Source organism: Balaenoptera physalus (assembly GCF_965194825.1).
Source record: "Balaenoptera physalus genome assembly, chromosome: 2".
Classification (NCBI taxonomy): domain Eukaryota; kingdom Metazoa; phylum Chordata; class Mammalia; order Artiodactyla; family Balaenopteridae; genus Balaenoptera; species Balaenoptera physalus.
In genome coordinates, this window is record NC_138883.1 from 155,665,880 (window position 1) to 155,689,455 (window position 23,576).

General features: G+C 45.2%; 1 protein-coding gene across 9 annotated transcripts in view; it reads right to left on the reverse strand.

Moving 5' to 3' along the window:
* Positions 1–9,620: 9,620 nt before the first annotated feature.
* Positions 9,621–23,576, reverse strand: part of SFMBT2 (Scm like with four mbt domains 2) — a 219,241-nt gene continuing 205,285 nt past the window's right edge. For all 9 annotated transcript variants that reach the window (XM_082450574.1, XM_082450572.1, XM_082450570.1 and 6 more), the window contains one exon: positions 9,621–14,542. In XM_082450574.1, the coding sequence (XP_082306700.1) occupies positions 14,402–14,542 (141 nt within the window). In that variant the 3' untranslated portion in view covers positions 9,621–14,401. The remainder of the gene's footprint in view (positions 14,543–23,576) is intronic.

The following is a 23,576-nucleotide window of genomic DNA, read 5'->3' on the forward strand; positions in this document are numbered from 1 at the left end:
TAGTGTTAACTCAGTAACCAAACGTGCTGGCCCTGGGTATTTCTATTTGTAATCTTGCTGTCCTTTAGAACGTCATCTAAACGTGTTCCATGTTGTATGCCATTTAGCATCTGATGAGAAACAACTGTGGAAAAGCAAGTGGTCCTTTCATAGGACAGGTCCTTTTGAGAGATGCAAAAGCACATGCTTTAGTCGGTGGTTTTCTGGTGGCAAGATCGCCCCAGAGGGGATGATTATTTGTTCGTTTTGAGAAAAGACCCTTGGGATGTGATGATCAGATCTGCATAAGGAAAGAGGGGGGGAAAACCCAGCAATAGCCCGTAACACATTCATTAATTAGTGTGAATGACAAATCTAGTTACAAGAGCGGGTTGGGACAGCTCCAAACTACCATATAAAGTTAGTTTTCTCCAAGCCATGTTGGCCACAATGTTCTCCAATTTTTCTTCTCTTGGGAGTCCATATTTTTCATTTATTTTTTTGAGAACTCTTTGATTACTAATAATAGTGATCTTCTGTCATAAAAGTACAAACAATTTTCTAAACTTTGTTTACTGTGTCTCTCAAAGTCACACTTGTTATTTTATTCTCCTTTGGTGTTATATAAAGACTACCTTTCATGAAAATATTCTCCTATTTTGGTGCACATTCATTACCTTAGCATTCCAATCTTTAATTCTTCTTGAATTTATTGAGGCTTAATATCTATACATATATGTATAAGTAATGTTGTAAGTATGAAAATGAATGTAGTATCTTGGTAAATAAAAATTTAAACATTTTATTATTTTCAAACATTTATACATATAAGCTCTTAATCTTCACATCAATTTGAGATTTAGTTCCACATCCTTATTTGTAGGAGAAAAAATTAGACTCATAATGATAAAGAATATTAACTTCTACCTACAGTCAGTGGGGAGTAGACTCAGCCTCCCACTGGAAGCAATTAGAGGATAACACCTAGGAAACAATAATTTTCAGAAGTAGGAGACAAAAGAGGAGATCCCTGTGGTCACCTGGACTTCCTGTTTGGAGTCATGTCCAGATTGACTACCAGGAACCAGTGGTCCCAGTTCACCCAGGACTGGCCTGGTTTTAGCATTTGCAAGTGCCCCCCAGGCATCCCTCCATCCCAGGTAAAATGGAAAGGTTGGTCCCCTCCTTGCCCCCAAAGAAGGAACTCAAACTCAGTGACCTCAGTGTGTCGAGATTACAGAGGTCAGAGTTCAGAAGGCCTAGAAGGCTAGGATTTATGGTGCACCATCATCCTTAAAATGTTTGAATTTCATTCCAGTCTTGAACAATTTGAGATTTCTGGTTCCCCTGGGAAAATGAGAAGATAAAGCGGCAACTGGCCCAGAGCCTTCCTGACGGCGGCTAAGAGGGCAGGTGTGTCCTCTCTGGTTCCCAGGTGCCCACCAGCTCCCTGCACTCATCTATGTGTCCTGCTGACCCCTGCAGGCATTTGAGTTTTCAATCCCACTTTACAGCCAGTAACAAAGGCTGGGACCTTGCACGGGAATCTGGGAAGAAGTATAAACATCCCTTGTCTCCTTAGTTTCAGCCTGACCCGCCATTGTACCCACATCAGCTCCTGTTTTCCTTGACAGGGATTTCCAGGCTTGATCAACCCCCCTTCTAGGTGGCTTCTGCCCTCTTAAGAGCAGCAAACACAAGGCTGTTCTTTTTCCTAATGGGCTTAGCACAATATATCCACTTAGTAAGTATGAAATATTTTTGTTATATGAATTCATGTTCTCTTAAAATTCTCATGACTATCTTCATATATGCTTAAGCATCTCATAAAATATTTCCATTTCTGTTCATTCACATGAATTATTGGGACAGCATGAATCAGCTCATTTATATATGAAGGATACCCGGTTTCAGGTCGGTCAGTTGATAGGTAGCATGTAGCACCAACATCTGTATTTACACAGTGTCCATACTTAATCATTCATGCCAACAGTGGGCAGAGAATGGATCACTTTGCTCAAATTATGGCAGGCATAAGCATTATTAGTGTGTGATCTAGAACTGAACAGACCACTCTCACATGTAACAACACTCCAACTTCACGCCTCTCAGCTACAGGAATTTATGACAAAAAGTCACAGGGGATAAAATGCAAAGCAGTTTTTTCAAACCATTTGTAGAAAAATGAGGTTTTACTAAGAGTTAAACTATGCAGAAGAGACATTTAGAAATGTCAACTAGCTGAGCGTTTTGGGAATTGTAACTTAAATGAACCCCCTGTGAATATGAATTTTCATATGGGCTAAAGATCTCATTTCTAAATAGTCTGAATAATGCAAAAATTATTTTCAGTCTCCAAACATGCTCTAATACCACCTGCTGCTTGGAAGAATTTTTTTGAAAGGTAATTTTGGAGAGACTTTTAGTCAAGATAGCTCTGTGAGTTTAAACTTAGACACACATCCTCTCTTCGAAACACAGAACAAGGACAGATAAATTAGAAAATCGTGGATGAACTCAAAAATAAGGTGAAGATCTCCACTGACCAGAAAGGTAGAGAAACAAAAAGTGGTAAGTAGGGCTGCAGCAAAGGCTTGCTGGGCTCTGCAGCAGGGCCCAAACAGGTGTAACTGGAAGCTCTGTCCTTGTGGCGAAAGTGGTCCATGAGGGATGGGGCAAGAGCTGGTCCATGAGGGATGGCGCGGGAGCTGGGCTCAGGGCTTGGAGCAAGGCTAAGGCGGATTTTCTTCAACGGCAAGGAAAGGCTGACCCTGGTGTAATGGGCTTGGAAAGCTGGAGGATGAGGACAAAGCTTAACCACTGGAAAATGAAATAAGTTGACCATTGATTAGCTTAATGGCTGGATACACAATAGCATGGCAGAATCGCCATGGGCCAGGAATGCTGCCCTCCCCAACAATATCAGACCTGGTTCTGTTTTGTTGGTCTACACGATGGATGGAAGCACGTGCAAAACCATTAATTCAATAAGCAGGAGAAGAAAATAGAAAACAAAAACCTCCACTCAAAGTGATCTTGCACATCAAAATTCCAAAACCATAAAAAACACCTAATCCTAAGAAAAGCAAGGCAAAACATTCAGGATGGAAATGTCCTTCAGTTGGGTTCACAGAAGTTTCTAGATAGAATACTAGCATATAAAAATCAATAGAGTTCCCAGTAATAGCTAGCAAAACCTAACAGAAAAAATGGTAGTCCAAAAATTATAAAATATATATAGGGAATGTATTTAACAAAATATGTGTAAGGCTTTTATGGAGAAAGAAATCACAACCTTGTTGAAGGACTTATAAAAGACATAAATCTTGATAAATAAAGGATTACACCGTCTTCTGGTGCAAAAGATTCAACAGGATAAAAGAAGTCAATGCTTTCCAAATTTTCCCATAAATTTAATTTAATTCCAATCAATATCCCAACAGAGTTTTCTACAGAATTCAACAAGTTGTGCCTAAAATTCATGATGAAGAATGGAAAGTCAAAAATAGTCAAGACAACTTAGAATAAGAAGAATAAAATGGGGAGATTGCCCTTTCTAAGCATCAAGGGTATTACGAAGCCATAATACTTAGTATGGTAATGGCATAGGGATAGACAAACAGACCAATGAAACAGGATATAGAATCAGACACAGACCCACACATATCTGTAAACTTGAAACAGGTGGAGTGGCAGGTCACTGCGAAAAGCGTGAATTTCTGGGCAATTAGGGCAATTTAACTGCCTTACTCTTTCCATCACCGCCCCGTTTCCACACTCATCAGATTGGCAATAATTAAAAACATGGCCAAGTAGAGGTGAGGATGTGAAGCAGGGCATGTAAACTGGTACCACCTTGTAGGGCAGGAGTGTAAACTGGTACCACCACTTTGTATAACGCAGGATATACCAGCCCCCCAAAAAATATTCTAGAGAGACTGGAAAAAGGAAAACTTATTAACTTTTAAAAGGAAATAAAAGGGACCATCTTAAAATCTTCAGAGTAGAAATGGTTTCCTAAACAAGAGAATAAAAGTAAGAATCATAAGAGGAAGGGCGTGACATATTGAAGTACATTCAGATTAAAACCTTCCTGGATTACAAGGGACAAAATGAAGTAAAAGGACAAAAACGGAGTGGAGGAACACGTTTGCAGCACAGACGATTGATATGGGGTTAATAGCAAGAAGTTACTTTTTAAAACTCTTATAAATCAGAGGGAGAGAAGGAGAGAGGAGGGAAGGAGGGAGAGAGAGTGAGAACCATCGGTACAGGCGATGAGCAGACCTTCACAGAAGAAAAAGCGTAAATGGCCAAAAAGCATATGAAAGGATGACAAACTTCACTCAGGATTACAGCTGTGCCAGTCAAAACTATCTTGAGTTACCATTTCCACACTCATCAGATGGGCAAGAATGAAAAACTCTGCCAAGTACAGACAAGGATCTGGAGCAGGGAAAGCTCATCCACTCCTGGCAGGAGTGCAAACTGGTACCACCACCACGTGGGATGCCACTGTAGTGCCCAGGAAAGTCGAAAACGTGCACAGTCCCTGCCCAGCAATTCCGGTTTGGGAAATGTCCTTTAGAGACACCGTGACGTGTGTGTATAAGAAGAATCGTGTGGAAACTTTCATGGCAGCATTCTTGGAAATAGCAGAAGAACCGAGAATGTAAAGGTCCACCAATAGGAGACTGGATAGGTCAATCACGGTATAGCTGATGGAATTCATGCCGCAGTGGAAATGAATGAATTAGATATATTTATATTAACACACATAAAGCTCATACATATAACACTGGGCAAAAAGATTAAATTGTAATATGATGCAAGAAGCACGATAACATTCACTGAAGTATTGAAAACCCACACAACAGTGGTGTACATTACTATGGTCCTATTAAAACGTAGTAATAGTATAAAAATTGTGCCTAGGAATGGAAAAATTGGAATTGTGGTTACCTCTGGGATGTGAGGGAGGGAAATAGAATCAGCGAGGCGTTAAAGGGGTTTTCAACTCCATCTATAGGATTTTATAAAATACATAAATCTCAAGCAAATATGGCAAAATGCTATTATTTCTAGAAGCTGGGTGGATGGTACATAAACATTCGTTATGTTGAATTATTTAAACATTTATCAAAACATTAAAACTATTAGCTAGATAAAGATGTTTAACTCCACCCCACAGAACATGATTATAAAATAACTGCTAGTGGGAGTTTTTTAAATGGTATAAACAACTGGATTCAAGATTGTGTTATAAATACACATGGAAATACGATAAAGGGGTAATTGGACAGAGTGAGATAACAGGGCAATTTAATAACTGTCCCTTACTTTCCAAATTTTCTTTAACGCACACATATTACTTTAATAACCAGAAAGAACATTTTCAATTTAAACTTTCAACCCGTGTTGTAAAGTCATTCCAAAAGGATTCATGTTACGAGCAGTCCCAATTACACGAGGCTGGTAGGTTTCCCAGGCTGGATTACACCAGCATATTTTGTCGTTATTATTTTCACATTGCCTATGTGAGTGTAACCATAGCTGCCTCCTGTTTCAGGCTTGTTCCCTAGAAAACAGATCCTGAAGATAAGCTTACAAGCTGAGGCTTTATTGGTAGAATCCCAGGCTGTGGGAAGTTAAGCGTGGAAGGAAGGAAAGTCAGTGCAAAGTAGTGCATTATGGAGCTGGCCATGGTTTCATGAGAGAGCAGGGGTACTTGTTCAGACACGTGGGGTGTCTCTGGACCGACTGTACAGACCACCAGATGTGGGGAAGTCCATCTGGGGGGAGGATGGGAGAGGAATCTCCTTGCTGGCTACATCCTGTCTCTTATGAATCAACATCTGCTTGTGGGACACGAACTCCCGAGCACGTCCAGGTTCTGTCCCCTGAAGCAGCCACAGCCCGGGCCCCAGCGCTTCATCTGGGCACAGGGATGACGGGAGGAATGAAAGCTTTGATGGGTCTGGAGCAATGGACCCTGAGTGCCAGAGGGCTTTTGGCTGCCACCATGACAGCCCTCGCCCTGGGGGTGGCCACAGCAGCTGGCGGCGTCGGGGAGGTGATGTAACAGCCGCAGTGGCCGAGTTTATCCACAAAGGAGCTGCAAGCCTGGGAGCAGTGGAGGAACTGAACTGACCCAACACCGGCAATCCACTGTGCCTCTCAGATGCACCACGCTGTCCCGTGATGCCCAGCTCTCACAGGCTGAGGACAAGATGCTCTCATTTTTTTTCCCAGGAGGGCAAGTGCAAGTCCCTGCAAACTATAAAAAAGAATGAGCCTTAGCACAGCCCTGACTTACATAGTATATCCATTATATTCCTATATTTCTTCTGACTTCTTCCTCAGTACTATGAACAGGACGCTCTGGATTTCCACCTTGTTTATTGGAGGCCAACATCTGGAAACCATTCCAGGGAATCACGGAACTGGCTTCCAAGTCATCCTTACAAGAATATTAAACCCCAAGTCACAGGTAAACACCCCACGTCCTGAAGTTCCCAGATCCAGTCTAGTATTCTGTCCGGCTTGGTCTAACACCCTCATCTACCCCCACTAGAGGCCCTCAGCTTCTGCCAGGGTGCACCGGCCACATCTTGCCTTTCCTTCGGTGAAGTGGGCTGTCCTTCCGTGATCAGGCTTTGTCATTCCCAGCCCGGCTGTGCCGAGACCCGTCTGGTTACCGTGGAAGCGATGGTGGGCAGGAAAAGGGTAGGGGCACATCTTAGAATAACGTCATTTTGCAAAGCACCTGCCTCAGGTGACGCTGTTCTACAGTGTTCAGGCCAGGGGCCTGCTTCTGCCAACTAGGAGGGGTCGGGGCAACGTGAGGTTCAAGATTCTTGGCTCATGTACCCAGTAACCCCACCCCAGGTTTCAGAGGTTCACACTTTCAGCAGCAGGGTCCTGACTCTGCAGAAGGAAAACTGTCAGTTCTGCACATTTCACATCCTTTGCAGCTCTGCCATCCTTGTTGCCTGATTTTTCAGCGGGTTTTCCCTGTGGCTGGCATCTTTGAAAACCACCTTCCTAAGCCTGCCACTTCCCTTTTCCTTTATTAATGTCACCGTTCTTGCCCACAGCCTCGCCTTCCACCTGTTGCTCAGCCTAGTCAACCAGAGACCAAAGCTTTAGTGACCGCAATGCTGCTGTGGGGATTCGTCACCCCTGCTTACCAAGAGCGACGGGGTCCCTACTGCTTTCGGACGGGTGGCAATCCCATCCCAGATCCCATCTGCAGGCTCTGTTTTCTAGAAGACACCTGGCACCTATGATCTTACTTGATGTTCCAAAGATAACAGAGTAGGAGGCTATGCTCACATGCTAGTATTTTTACTGTGGAATAAAATACCAGGACAGCAGCAATGAGGGAATATGGAAATCGAGGCAGGGGAAGGAGGGAAAACATATAAAGGTGATACGTCACAGAGTTGGCCTCTAAGAAAAAAAAAAGATGGTTCCTCCAGTAGTTGAGACCCCGCTGGACAGGCCACACAGAGCAACCACGTTCCTGCCAGGTCCCTCCCACTTCCTTCATGGATCTGAGCTGATGCTCTAAGGTACTGATGCCTGGAGAGTCAGCTTGGATCACCCAGCCCTTCTGGTCAACTGCTGTCCCCGGAAGCCAGATCCTGCACCCGGTGGTATGTATTTCATCTGAATCCAGAAATGGTGGGACGGGCACCAGCTCTCTAGGGTTTGATTGGTTCGGGCCTGGGTATCTGAGGTTCCCACTGAGGAGGGAGTGACGGAAGCAGTTAGTGGTGGCCCAGACATTCCAATGAATAAGCGGCTAAGGGCCCAGGAGTCGATGGTGCCCAGTGAATGGGGATCTGAGTCACCTACTGTGGGCCAGACTCGTTGCCTAGAATCACACACGATTTCTAGTCCTATCAACCCTGGATGGATATGTTACTCTCTACCGTCTACAGAAACAAAAACTGAGGTTTTGGGTTACATACCTGGCAAAGGTGAGAAAAAGGATTTGAACCTGGGACTGTCCGAAAAGTACAATTTGTACTTTTCCTGCAAGCCAGTGCTGTCTGTCTCCATCCGGGTCTCTCTCTCTGCAACGTACACCTAGATAGATGTAGTGCATCTATCACTCCAAAAGTTTGAAGCCAGTTATTTGGCAATTACCTATGATAAAGCAGATCTTGAGGTTGGGTGAGAAGGTGGGGTGGTGGTCATCGTGCTTTGATCTGACTTCAGAATAACAAAGGAAGAGTGTTCTTGGAGAATCCACATTGCAGAGGGCACTTCAGACACAACCAAGGAACCACATTACATGGGATGTGTGGCAGCTCGGGTTGGGCTGACTTCCGGAAAAGGGCTCGATGAAGTTACTCCCTAGTAAATCTTTGTGGCCCATCTATTATCTTGATGGAGTATTTTTACCCTACCGGTTAAATGTCCAGCCTTCACGCTGGAGTCACCCAAGGTCACATCCACATACAGTATTTTGTTAATGCAGTCTTTGCACCCCCCTTAAGCAGGATGCTGTTCCAGAGGCTTGGAATAAAGTAGCAGCACCACCAGAAGCCAGCTCAAAGGGGAAGCAGCTTCTGGTGAACTGGGAGCTGTCAACAGCCTTGCGAGATGGCGGAAAAATTAGAAATAGGCTTTGGGTGGCAACATGGAGAGAAACGTAGATATTGTTTTGCCTTAATTCATTCAATTTAGAAGTTTGGAAAAGTGTTTGGCTTTCACTTTATTATAAATTTAGTCTTTAGATTTTTTTGTCGTCAAAGGTCTTCATCACAAGTAGAAATACGATGATCATATGTACTTGGCCACATAATCCTGCCCTAGATGCTTCTAGAATATTTTGAGAAAACGAACAATATGCTTCCCGCTCTTGTCTGCCCTCGTAGGCTTTGTTTTGTTATTAAATCTTTACTAGGAGGCAAAGTTCCCATAATTAAAAACCAAACAAAAAAATCTATATGCAGAACTTGATTGCCAGCAGGGCAAAAGAAAATGTTTAAACCAAAGTAAGATGCTGGAGATTGTCTGTGGTTGGAAGGAAGGATTGCTCAGCACTCCCCCACCTCCCTTCCCTAAATGCCCCTTATTCCCCTCACCTTATCTGTCCCTCGGTGATGCTACCAGAAGCAGCAGTGGGGGAGGGGAAAGGAGCATCCTAATCTGGCGACAGAGACCGCAGGATGGGTGCAAAGATATCTCTTCCTCTTCCAACTTGGATGCCTAAGACCTATTTGTGACATTTCAGGGGCAATGAAAAATGTAAATATGGCTGTTTACTTATCGTTCTCATAGACATAAAGGAGTGTTTCTACTAATGCACCAGGTAATCATAAAATAACTAAAGTAATGGAAAATGGGAAGGCTAGAGGCGATCGTGAGGATGTACAGTAATGTTTTAATAAAAAGAATAAACCCAAGTTCCTGAGTAAAAGGATCCAGAGCTAGCAGGTGACCTTGAAAGGTAGCATAGGATTTTGAGAGCCATGGTTATTAAAACCCTATAAACCATAAAAAAAAAAAAAAAAAAAACACCCTATAAACATTTGCTTCAGTGCATGGTGAGAAAAAAAAAATAATCTTAATGCAAACCTTAAAAACAATATTTAATAACTTCCCACATAAAGACACAAACACCACCATAGAATTTATTCTCACTTTATTAACAACGTGGCTTACAATTTTTTCAAGTAAAAAGGGTTTTTCATTTAGAATAAAAATTAAAATATAACTCTGATATAGATTTTCATTTATTTACATGAAAACATATATACAGAATACAATCTTACAGCAAACCACGACATGCCCTTTGTCCTGCAAATATCGAAAGTAAAAACACCAACTTTTCCCTTTTATGCACCAAAACATACACAAGATATGAATCAAATTCCAATACAAACTATTCAAACTGGAATGCAAAGCAGTAAAAGGGCTTTGACGTTCACAACTAGGGGTAGTTTATGCTTCTAGATATCATGCTGGCTCCCATTTTGAACAACAAATGAGATGATTTTTTTTCTGTCATTTAAAAACTTTTGTCTCCGACTGCCCACTGTAAAGTGATTTTCAGCAAATGCTTCTTAGAACTTTACTTTTTCTTCAACACATCTCTTCGGTCCACATGAAGTACCCACTCTGCCTGGTGATGTAGGTCTTGACCTACTGGGACTCCCTGGTACCGTATCCTGGCCTTTTTTAAACAAAACCAAGAAAATGGAAAGTCTGCAGCTCAGGAAATTGTATTACCGATCATCTAAACCAGAGATTCTTTTCTTAACCAAAACCCAAGGCAGCATCATGTGTCAACACTTAGAATTTTTAGGTGACTTAAGTGGGTCAAAAATAGCACAGTTGGGATAGCACATTGTGTTTGGGATATGTATAAATCAACTCTAGTGGTAAAAGCTATGAGAGTCGCCCAATGTAAAAACTCAACTAAGTTGAAGTGAGTAAAGCAATTTCCAGAAAACTCTTTAACAGAAAAAAACAAGTGAAGGAAAAAAAGAATCATTACAGTGTAATCGTTGCCAATAGAGCCTCCCTTGCTATTTAGTTACTGCACCAGAGAGACACGGGCAGTATGTATGTCTCCCCAACGATTACTTTTTCCTTAAAAACTACAGATACCTTAAAATTTATTATTTTTCCCTTCAAATAATTGCACGTTTGGCCACAGCTTTCTAAAGATAGAATAGTGTAGGACTTGGAGCCTAGATTCACCATCTTAACCAAAAAAGCAACAATGATGCTCAAACCACAAAGACGTAACACCTGTTTTTATAGTTCTATCTACAGAAATAAATACAGACGGGCGTTCGACAAAAGAAGTATGAAACCCCTAACGCTTCCAAAATGAAGGGAGAACAGCCCTTAGAAAGGGGCGTTTGGTTTAAGATAAAAGGCAAATCTCAGAACTTGCCTGATAACAACACTCAAGATTCTGTGACACAAATTAAGGAAACTGAGACCAGTCTTCAAAGGCTGATCAAAATCAACCTTCCAGAGACTTCAGTGTGGGGCAAAGGGGGCAGTGTGAAAGGCCTGAGTCATTTTAATTTATTGAGGAACAAATCAAAGCAAACACAAGAAATCACCTTTCAAATATGATCAAATAAGGCAAAGCAAAGCAACCTAATAGCTGTACAGCTCAAGCACTCTGAGTCAAACTTTGATCAAATGAACCTAATTTTAAAAGTGATGGATTTCTCCATGCTATGCAACTCTGTGGTGAAGGAAACTGGGTTTTTGCTGTTGCTATTTTTCTTTTTAAAGCGAAGAAGTTCTTCCGGAATGGCGGCCTTTCTACGTTTATGTTTTTGTGGACAGGATATTTTCCTAACACAGGACAAAAGCAGTCAAGAGGTCAGAGGTCGATACAAGCTCCATTAGTTTTAGCGCGGGACTCAGTGACGGACTCTCAGCCTTAGAGATGAGGTGGCATTTCTGCTTTTCAAGTGATACACGCTGTACACACAGACTGCAGGGCCTGCTCGGCCGGGAAGGGGAACACAGTTCTTGGGCCGTTCCCAGAGGTAATGAGCAACCCGGTGTATGCCGGACGCAGGTACACAGAGGAGAGGCCTCTGACCCCAAAGCGCTGTCAGAGAGACAGCGGGGAGACGGGAGCATCTGGGGATGAAGAGGGGAGGAGGCATTGCCAGCTGGAGTGTTTCAACCAAGAAACGTTTATCTTAGGCGCTGGGGTGCATTGGGGGCTACAGGTGTGAGAGCAACTCTTCCCGCCATAAGGGACGAAGACAGAGTAACAATGCTGTAAAACGTTCCTTGAAAACTGGCCCTTTCTCTAAGGCAGAAGCTGGTGAGAGGGGAATCCTACAGAGAAATGAACACCACCTGACACTTATGCAGCCCAAGTCCTGCTGATGTGAAGAAGCACAGACCCCCATCACAGAAGTCCCCAAAGAATCTGAACTGGAGGGCAACGTTGGCAACACTCAGAGCAAAAGTATCTTCTTGCCCCTAAAATGTTTGCTGGCTCACAGCAGGGCAGGGAGATGGCACGCAGACAGCCTTTAGGACGCCTGCCCCAGAGCCAGGCCTCCTCTGCCTTGGCCGCAGCCGTCTCCCCGCCAGGCACACGCAGAGCGCAGGTGGTTGACAGGGCGGATCCCACAAAGAGACCGAGGATAAGGAGAGTTCTGGGCATCTGGCCCCTCGGGGAGAGGATGCTTCCCCAGCAATGGTGGCCGCGTCTCCCCCGGGCTGCCGGGCGGGAGGCCTCCAGCTCCTCTGCGTGGGCCCCAGGGACTCCCCCTACCCCCCGGAGAGCCACTTATTCCCACGCAGCACCCTCCCCTCTGGGCCACTCCTGGAACGGGCACGAGAAGGTGCCATTCATTCTGAAAGGAGGCTGCAGCCCTTACATCCCTTCATTCCCGTCTCACACGCAACGGGAAGAACTCAGCTCAAAAAGGCCACAGAGAAGGATCACAAACGTGTCAGCGACGGGAAAATGCCCCAAACCATGAAAAGGATGCCCTTTCCAACTGGTTGACAGAGTTCAGCTCCATGGGACTGAGCGTTTAAGGCCAAAAGCACATGGCTGAGGAGGCAGCGGTGGGGAACCAAAGAGAGAAATGGGACCGCAGGCCAGGCTGGGATCCTCAGGGACGCTGCCCGTCTGCACAGGCCAGGCACAGGGCCTCCCAGCAGAGGCAACCGGCAAGTCCAGTGCCAAACGTTTAAACTTGACTTAGGATCAGCTACAGGGGGGACGACAGTCTCGACCACGAAATACATGTTTTCTCTTTTCATCTGTAACGGTGACAGAATGTTGACAAAGGTTAGCCTTAGTGATGGAGCCTCTCAAAATCTGACAGATAACCAGCCCCCTCATATGTGGCAAGAATATGATCAGCTCATCAGCCAACCCAGGATACTATTCCTGGAATTGCTGACACTCGCGTCAAAGAGAAGAGGTCAAGGTAATTATGCTCATAAAGGAAGAGCAGGGTGGGCAGCGCCCACTTTTCCTGGGCAACGTGGGGCCTGAGCTTCCTCACACAAGTTTGAAAAGGCATTTGGGCAACGACCAGCACAGAATACAGTGGTCCGTTTGGGCTTCATAGAATATATTGGATCCGTCCAGGGTGCACACAGACGAAACACCTGGTACAAAAGACCAGCTGGTCCCCGGAGCCACAGATCTCTCTACAAATGACTGGACCCACTTAATGAAAACAGCCAAGAAATGTCCTAAGCAAACCAGAGCCGGAGTGAGCTGCAAGAATTACACACTCTCCTTTTCTCGCTTTGGCCAATGTGGACTCTTCCCTGACAGCAGGAGCAGGATGGGGACAAGGGCACACGTGTCAGTGCCACACGCCTAAGAGTTCAAACCTGTTACTTTACCGGAAGGAGGTCCAGGGTGATTCAAAGTCAGCCCAGATGACGGGGTCAGTCAAAGGCCGAGCCAGGAGAACGTGGGGCTGCCTCCAGGGCCAGGGCCCCTCATCACCCCGTGGGAGATGTGTGTGCCGGGGCAGGGGTGACTGAGCAGGGTGGGGCTTGAAGGGACCCTCCTCGGGAGACCCAGTACAGTGTCCCTCTAAGGGAAGGAGCTGTTGGACCAACAGCTTCCCTCAGGTCTTTTCCCCGCTCTTGCTCTCTGGAATGAAGCTCTGCCTTCCATACACAATTCAAGATGCCCCAAGAGACTAGAGGAGACCCTCCCTGACCTGGTGACAGTTAAATGAGCATGTCGGAGATCTCAGAGGTTCTGTACAAGGCTGCAAGCACGCCTCCTCCCTGCAGACTTCCTGGATGCCCATCTCCCTGTCATGACACCCGGCCTTCCTTCTCTGCCCAGACTTTCTGAAGTCTCCTCCGACAGGCGGAGTCCCTCTTTGCTAACTGCCATCCTGAAACATCGCCTAGAGCTGTGCGTGAGAAATGAGTCACCACCAGATCAAACTGCAGCAACAGCTACATGCGTGTCAACCTGAAAGAAGCATCTATGGATGTGCCTGGGAACAATCACACTAAAGCCATCTGCAAGGCCTCCTCCTGGGTCACAACCTAAAAGACATCACCTGCGCCTTAGTTTCCAAAGAAGTGTGGGCCTTGGTTTAGGAAACCTTGTTCCGAGGAAGCTGCCTGGTTTGGGGTGGGAGAAAGGCGGGGGCGTGGTCTGCAGAGATGCATGTCCACATCTGCAGGGTACGAGCTTAAATTCACACCCTCCGGGAGCCACTGCTGCAGGGCCCGGGGTGCTTTGAAAACATGGAAACCTCGAGCAGGCTGGTGGGCAGAGGAGGCCCTCGTGCTTCTCGCCTTGTGGGGACACAGCATGTGCACCACCTGATGCATCCCGGGAAAACGGAAGGTCCAGTCCCGGAAACCCTTCGAGACACGAGACACTGCATCACCGGGACGGCGGGTGGGGCGGGCGGGGCGGGCGGGGTCAGTTGGCGTACTGGGCATAGAAAGCCACCTTGACCCTCTCGATCTGGTGGCACAGCTTGATGGCGGGCCCCAGCTTCAGCTCCAGGCACTCCTGCACCGTGGGGAGGGTCAGCAACAGGAGCGCTTGGCCGTCGATATCCTGCCAGGAGACAAAGCCGGGTTAGAGCCCAGGCGGGACAGGGTGCACGGGGGTGGGGGTGGGGAACACGTGAGCCACGGCGGGCTTCACCCCAGGCCCAGGGTATGGGGGTGGCTCTCGTTCCCTCTGAGCCTGCAGAGCACGGGCCGAGACGGCGACTTGGCTTGATGGCTGCCTGATCTCTTGGCTAATAAAATCTTTCTGCTAAGATAACACTGGCTGCTGTGAAATTCTCCAGCCTGGGCTGGAGGGGATGAAGAGCTGGGCTGGCCTCTCCCTAAGCCCATCGCCTCTTGCTGGTTAAGCCCCAGGCCCCCAGATCCAGTCCTTCCTGGGCTTTTGGTGTCCTCCCTCCACTCTGCTGTGACTATCTGAGCCCTGGAAAGGGCTCTCCAGGAACAAGAGAAATGTTCTCTCTTCCCTGCCAAGCCCTGACAGTTTACCATCAGAAGGGGTGAGAAGATGCCACAGCACGATCTTCCACAGAGGAGAACACATGTACTTGGACACGTGTGTGTGTGCCCGTGCACACACACACACACCCCGCATTTACAACCTGTGTCACCCAGAATGAGGGGTCTGAGGTCTACTCCCTGTGCTATCTTACTTAGCCCTTCTGCATCCATACCCAGGGGTCCCCACGATGGAGATATTCACTCAATCACTGTGAAATTGCATTCACCGTAGAAAGAAAGGGCACAAAGGCTCAGCCCAAGGCTTTACAATCACCCCAGTGGGCTTTGCCTCTTCACCAGCTTGCTTCCTGTAAGAATCGGGTTTATTTATCTAGACATCGTTTGATTGGGTTACTGAGTGTCAAGGCAACCCCTCTTCCTGTTCACCCAGGCTTCATGCTCTGGAGGAAATAAACGAGGGCCCAAGAGCCTGCAGGCCCGAGGTAACGATAAAGGTCGTGGTGGAACAGGAGCAGACGCTGACGGCGGCACACACAGCAGACTCGCCGCCACACAGAGCAGCAGGGCCCCAGGGCCGCCGTGAGCCACAGCGCCGCGGCAGCTACACCATCGACGCAGGCACGTATCTCAGGGACCGCGTGTCGGTGAGGTTCACATAGGCAGCTTTTTTTCTTAAACTAACTGTTTATCTAGCTGCCTTGAAAGCAACTAAAGCAAAAAAAAAACCCCAAATGGGTATAACTGTTAGTCTTGCCTTCGAAGACTAATGTTTAAGGATCAGCAACATTTATCATTTGATCGGTTTTGAAAGCCACCTTGATGCACTGTTATCCCCTAAGACGTATGGAAGCAATAAAGAACTTAAAAAGTATCAATGCAAATGCCATTTATGATTGTTAAATTACGGACAAGCACTGGCTGTGATGTGTGCGACTGTAAGCCATGTCTCCACCAAGACTCAAACTTGACCTCGTCAAACCACAAAGGGAGCAGAGCAGCCTTGAGTACGCCCTGAAAGTAGGAGACAAACTCATAAAACTGTCAATGAATTTCTGATGCTGTATCTTTTTTCCCTTTACATGTGCCTTTACACGTTACTTTACATTCTTTTCACACGCTATACCTATAAGACCACGAAGCAAATAATGGTACCCCGTGGCCTGGGGCCTGTTAGCTGAGTTCACTTTCAGGGCCAAATCCACATATATTCTATCAAAACTAGACCTGGAGAGTGCAGGCCAGCAGCACTGGCTGATCTAATTAAGATCACATAGCTGGCGAGAGACAGCGGTGGAACTCCGATCATGGTTTTCTGAAATTAAACTTTGGGGGGAAAATTGTAGCTCAGCTCTTCACATCTGCACCAGGTTGTGATGGCCACCCTTGGACACACAGATTAATTACAATTGAAAATCAGCCCTAAAATATTTGTATAACCCTCCACAGTCAGTTTCAGTGAAGGTGGCCGCCATATGCATGCACCACGTTGAGTGGAGGATGTCACTGATTCAATCACTCAACGGGCATTTATTGAGCACCTACTAGGTGCCAGGCACTCTGAAGGCCTCTGGGTGCATCACTCTGAACAAAACAAAGACTCCTGCCCTGGAGACGCCAGAAATCTTAAGGGAGGTAGACAAATGAGCAGACCCTCATGATATAGGGAACTTAATGTATGGACGTAGTGCTACGGGCCCCATCAGGCCAGGCTACGGAGCCGATCTTACAAGAGTCAAGGAAGGCTTCAGAGATTAGACGATGAGGTACTCAGACCTAGGGGACCAGTGGGAAGTATTAAGGCGAGGATGGACTCAGGGAACACAAGTGGTTCATCAGTGCATGGAATTCAAGGAGTGCGGGGAGACACTGAAGGCAGAATTGAGATGGGCCCAGACAGGAACTGGGGACTTATTCTGAAGATGTGTGATAAGAAGTCACCGAAGAACGTTAAGCAGATAAGTGACTTTATCAGGTGTGTCTGCAACCTAATACTGGCCACAGGGTATCAGAATGAATTAGGCGGCAGGGTGGGGAAGGGATGAGAGGCTGAAGGCAAGGACCTTTATTAGGAGGTGGCAAACTGAGTCCGCTGAGAGAGCGCGTCGGCCAGAACTCGGATGCTTCCCGTCGGATGCATTAAAGTTTACTGTAAAGCAGATAAACCAACCACAAACCGGGGGGAGAAAACCTGCTACATAAACAGCTGACAAAGGATGGCAGCAGTATCCAGAATAGAGAAGGAGCTACTACAAATCAATAAAAAGAAGATAAACTATTTTTAAAAATTAGGCAAAAACCATGAGTAGGTATTTCACAGATGAAACAAAAGTGGTGAAAAATTTAAGAAAAGATGCTTAACCTTACCAGGAATCAGGGAAGTGCAAATTAAGCCCACATTACAATATAATTCTATACCCACGAAAGTTAAGAAGTCTGACAATATTAAGTGTTGACACAGAAGCCTCTACGTGACGAGTAGAAAGGTACATTCGTATGCTACTCTGGGAAACATTTCGGAAATCAAACAAGAGCACAATAAACACAAAATTCTCAATAGTATTAACTGCCAGTGGAAATAAAGGGGAGTGTGAGAGGGAGGATGGCCTTGGTAGATGCAGCCATGTTGCAAAGTTCCTGATTCTTCCTTGGGTTGGTGGCTTTCATGGGTGTCCCTTTTCTTAATAGGCCCCATATGTACAAACAGTACATATACTCTTCTGGATGCACAGACTAGTTTTCAATAAAAGCATTTCAGTGCATCTACATCTCTGATGTGAATCGGTATTTCTCACTGGTTTTCTTTCTGAAGTGAAAGTTTCTACACTTTCCTGACACACCACAGCCAAGGGAAGAGAAGGAATGCCCTTCTAAATTCATGGATCTTAATTTTGGGGGAGGTGTTATAAGCCTTTTAAAGCTGTTCTCATGTCTTTGCCAAATATTTATTAAATTATTCATATGTCAGACCCCAAAGGAGATGTGGGAGATACAAAATGAGTGAGACTTGGCTTCCTCCTTCTGCAGCCGGGGAGCAGAAACACCTGCGCAAGTAGCTACCAACGGCAAATTTGGAAAGATATCCAGAGCCAGAGATGGGCCCTGGGACACTCACCCCAGCTGGGGGAGCCAGGGTGGCCTCACGTTTAAATGCCTTGCGATAAGGCATATCAATGTGGGCATGGGGTTTTGTTTTCCCCTGCTCTATCCTCAGCACCTAGAAAAATGCCTGCCGGGCACATAATAGGTGCTCGGTAAACATTTGCTGAATAAATAAATGGGAAGAATTGGCCTCGGTAAACTTAAAAGTCAACAGAATGGTAAAAGAAAAGGGTAAAAGATGGAGAGAAGGTGGAGGAGCAAGATGGAGGTGGGGATTAAGAGTTCCAAAATATCCAATATTTTGAAATAACTATAAATGCAATATAACCTTTAAAAATTGTGAATCACTAGTTGTACACCTGAAACTTATACAATATTGTGTGTCAGCTGTACCTCAATAAAAGTTTTTTTAAATAAAGGTAAGGGTAAGAGAGAATTTGGAAGGTGAACAGAAGTGGAGGAGAAAGAATAGGGTATTCCTGGGCTACCTTAGTCTGTTCTGGCTGCTAAAAAAGAACACCATGGGATGGTAGCTTATAAACAACCAACATGGATTTCTCACAGTTCTGGAGGCTGCAAGTCTAAGATCAGTGGGGTGTCTGGTGAGGACCTGCCTCCAGGTTCATAGACTTCTCACTGTGTCCTCACAGCAGGGAGGAAGCTGTCTGAGGTCTCTTTTATAAGGACACTGATCCCATCGTTAGGGCCTCACCCTCATGACCTCATGACCTCCCAAAAGACTCACCTCCAAATACCATCACACTGGGGGTTAGGATTTCTGCATATGGGTTTTAGGAGGGACATAGACATTCAGTCTATAGCACAGACACCACAAGCAGTGTCACGAGGCTCCTGTAGGGAGAGCTGTGCCGTCTGTCGGGTGAGCTGGAATATACCAGAATGCACCCCCACTAGTGCTTCTTGCGAGGTGCCTCAAGCAGGCTGACCGGGACCAAGAGTAGTTCCTTTAAGTCAAGTCCTCAGCTCCCGAGGACTCCCTACTCTCTTATGGGAAGAAATGAGGACGATGACAGTGGACTGACTGAGCCGCAGATAGCCTCAAAATAAAACCTCACATCCAGTGGTGAGGGGTTTCCAAATCCCCAAACAGAAACTCAAAGATGGCCCTTCAGTTTGTCTTTTCCAGGGCAGAGAGTGGGAGTAAACGCAGTGTTTACGGAGCTTTGAGGACCACGGATTCCTTCCCATACGGCCCAAGTGTTGACCCTGGGGGATCCACAGTGCCTTAAATCAACCACGAAGACACGCCGGTTTACATACGCGCAGAGTGTGATCCACTTCCATAAATGACTCCTCGAACTCTGACCTCCTGCCTGTTGGGACAAATGTGCTTGGTCCCGCGGTCCTATAATTAATTGTGCAGTCAGCACCAGGGTGGCCGCTGCTATCAAATTCCATGCTCATCCGAAGAGTGACAGTGACTTCGAGAAACACAAGATGCGTTTGCAAGTGTCTGGGGCAGCGTTCAGAAGCGCACAGCGGACACGCAAGGATTGCCGAGATGATGAGGCATCGTAAAATATGCCTGAGATAAAGCGGGGCCTCAAGATTAAGTGCTAAAACTGCCAAATTACTTTTACAAAGTTGGATAAAGAATCTGGGCTCTTTCCCGGGACACTTTTTGTGAAAACACGTTGTTTGGACAGGTAGCATGACTATCAGCCACGCGGACCACGGCCCTGCTCTCCAACCTCGCAGCCAGCAGCTGCTCCGGGGACCTCAGCTGTAAGCCCACCTCCCTCACCTTCCTGCCAAGACCCCTCGTGTGTGCTCTGGCTCAGCTGACCCGGCCTCACTCCCGCAGTCGGCATCACCTTCTACGGCCCGATTCTAGGCTATATCTTCCCAGATTTCTCTGCCTACAGCTGCATCCTCTCCTGCACCGACGATAACACTGTTTCAGTCTCTTATGTGCTGCTGCCAGCTGCTGATGTGTCCGTGGTCCCCAGTCGACGGGAAGCATTTAGAATTGCAAGCATCTTACCCACCTTTGTCTTCAGGCAGCTTTTAATAGAGTGCCTTGCACATAGGTTATCTGTAAATTCTTGTTGAGGTGAGGAGATCTTACACATCATCGGCTAACAGGAAATCAAGGGCTTTCTCAGTGATCCACCTCCTCTGACTTGGAGAAACCTGAGCATCAGAAAGTCGTGACCTCCCATTCCACGCCCACGGTGCCCAGCACCACGCCAGCACACATGTAGGTGCTCGGATGACGGCTGATCCTTGGAATAGCGATGGGAGATTTGGAAATGGCATTTAAGGCAGGGAGAACACAGGCTGGAGCATCTGTGAGCTTCCTCAAATTTCCTAGAACTGGGGTTCCCGGCATGGAGAACTTATCTGCCCTTTATTACAATGGATATATTTCAGCCCTCTTGTTTTGGAAACTTTGGATGAGAATGCTAAAATGGATACAGCTCAGGGGTACTCAACATTTTTACAAAGGCAGAGAGGTATTTGTCTGTCAGATGTCAGGCTGGCAATCTAAAAATGTGGTTTAACTAGAAATAAGAATGGTGCATTTAAAGGGAGAGTTAAACAAAATTAGCAAGAAAATTCCACCTGCTGATTACATCATTAGGTTTTTGGTTTTTTTTTAATCTATACAGGTGTGCAAGTTATAGAAGGACCAGCAAACTGTAGTTTGAGTTCTGTAGAATCATCTTAGCAAATGAGTTGTGAGAAATAATGAGCTAAATTCCAGCTACTGGAGTGAAATCACGCAAGTCACCACTGAAAGGAGTGAAAAATTGAGTGGGCGGGGGGAACCCACTTTATAATCCCTCTCATCCTAGCTTTTGTTTTGGTTCCAAAGAAGTTATTTTTTTCATTGATCATGTAGTTACAGACCTCACAGTTGATTTAATTTTTAGAAATATGCTCCCGTATAATTCAGAATGGCTGGCAAATCACTTGTTATGTTAAATACAGAATTACCATAAATGGACTACTCATTTTTAAGAAATGAAATAAGATAAAATGCAAAACATGAAAGTTATATGTAGTACATGGGAAAATCACACTTATTTTGATACAGAGGTCAGTTTAGGAGTTGGTGGTTCCTTAGAGGGGATATTCAGGGCTTACAGAAGTAGAAAGAGGAGGGAATTAGTCTAAATGTGGATAACACCTGAAACTAGCCTGGAATTTCTTTATTAAAAGTCAACCACTAATTTGGGAAGTTTGCTTATTGCATGGCTCTGATTCACAAAAGGTGAATGAATAGACAAAATTTTATTTAAGACTTTCCTGTTTTTTATAGATGTGTGGAGTTTCCCTGTATAATGTACATATTTGCAGCATGAAATTATAGAGCATAGATTTTTTTAAGCAGTTACTATAACATTTCAGAGTTAAAAAGCATATATTCTGGTAACGGGAAGTTTATAATTTTTGTAAATGCTCCTGGTGATTACGGTAGTCTCTGAATTTACGACTCGGAATCCAGGGAGTGAAGGCGCGTAGCTGTGACTCCACGCGCTGTGATTTCTCTCACGTGCTGGTGGATAAACCCCCAGCTCCTCCCCATTCATCTAAAAACTCATACGACGCCTGGAGGTCCCATCAAATCAGAGCTGTGGTGTTTGGGCTCAAAGGTGATAGAACAAATGAGTAATTAAAGGTCTGGTTGAACAAAAAACACGCTCAGGTGCCCACGGACTTCAGGTAGCCCCGCCGGGAACAGCCTTTTACTGTGACAGATGAAACGGTCTAACATAGAACTTTAAATAGAAATAAGGCTATAATCAATTAAATTCTATCTATTTTTCTCTCTATAAGAGAAATAAGTAGGTACGTAGGGCCAAGTTTTTAGGTGATGTGAGCAGATGCCCCTTGTTGATCCTAGAAGTGGCCGAGTGTCGGGAACGTTTCCTTCTTAGATGCCTTGGCTTGGGAAGGCATGAAATTTCCTGAGATGTTGTTATAAACAGGGATTAAAGTCCAATTAAGGATGATTCAGTATAAGTAGTATTTTAGCCTTTTTCACAAATCAGCTTTGTTTTCACCTTCTTGCTTATTACCAGATATTTAGGAAAGGAATCAACACTGAGCTTGTCTGCCCTTCACAGCACAAATAGCCTCTGTTCTTTGTCCCATGAGAGGCCCAACTGGAAAACATTTGTCAGTTCAAAGTGGCACGTGAGTCTCAAAACAAGACCTTAGACTAACACAGACCGATAGCTTCTGTATCTGCCTCGTGGATGTTCCAAGGTCTGTACCAGACACTCAGTGGGTGCAGACTCAATGGACACAGGACTGGCTGGAACACGTGTTAAATCTGTGGCATCAGCACTCGTCACGTATTCAAATGCGATGCTGTTTTCGAGGTGCTGCTAGTAATAAATACCAGACCGGAAAAATGCTGCATCGGGCAATGCTTTAAGCAGGATTTCAACCTTCTGCTTTGTTCTTGTTTTCAAGACCGAGATGCAGTTTCTCAACAAGCCCCAAATCATGTAAGTCCTCACGTTTCTCACAATTCTCTTTCTTTCCTGTTTGTGTGTTTAAATGAAGGGACATGCTCATTACCATGTTCTTTACAGACAAGGAACCTTTTTCTTTTTGTCTGCTTTTAAGTGTCGCCCAGAGAGGAAGTGCAGTTGGTGTCAGACAGCGAGGAGGTGGCCTGGTCTTCCAGCCACCATTCACTCGTTCGGTGCACTTACTGGGTGTCTACAGAAGACGCTAATGGTCCATCAGTGGAAACCTTGGAACACTGAGAGCTACCCTCTCCTGGGAGGAGCTGGGAACCACATTAATTTGCTTTTTACAATTCATTACTGCATTTTGGTGGCCTTGGGAGAAAATCTGAGAAATTCACTGGGTACAGGGGAAATCAGAGGCCTTTCTTGTTTTCTTAATGATTTAATGCTTGAATTACCCTCTTTCTAGACTATTGGTTTGTATAATCTAAAAAAAAGCTAGATGGACATATCTTTAATTTATGACATGGAAAACAGTACTTGAGTGAAATGCAAGGTTGTGAAAGATATTTACACTGTGAAACAATGCAAGAAATGTCAACAAATTGAGCAAACATAGTAGAGCAAGTCACAGGCTTCTACTTGAACCTTCTAAGTGAGGCCAGTGAGAAGTGTGCAAGGTGGATTATATTTAGAGTGGGGATTTGTTTTCATACTAACTTAAGGGAAAATAAAAACCTTCCTTCCTTATGACACATCATTTCATCTGCTAGATTAAAAAATTTTAAGGTATAAATTATATCAATTGTTCTCCCATTTATCCATAATTTAGCATAGTACCTAACATACCATAGACTTTAAAATAATTTACAAAGAAAGAAGTGAAGAAAGTAAGAAAACAGTGACAAAAGCAGCATTAAATAAAACGCAATGGCCCGAGGGCTTCTGCCTCTGGGAAGATCAAGTAGACTTTTCCCTGTTTCTCTCGAGAAGTAAAAGCCCTGAATGTTATAAATAAGACAAACATAAGAAGACTCTGGGAGGTGGAGAAAAGAAGGCAGACCAGCCAGG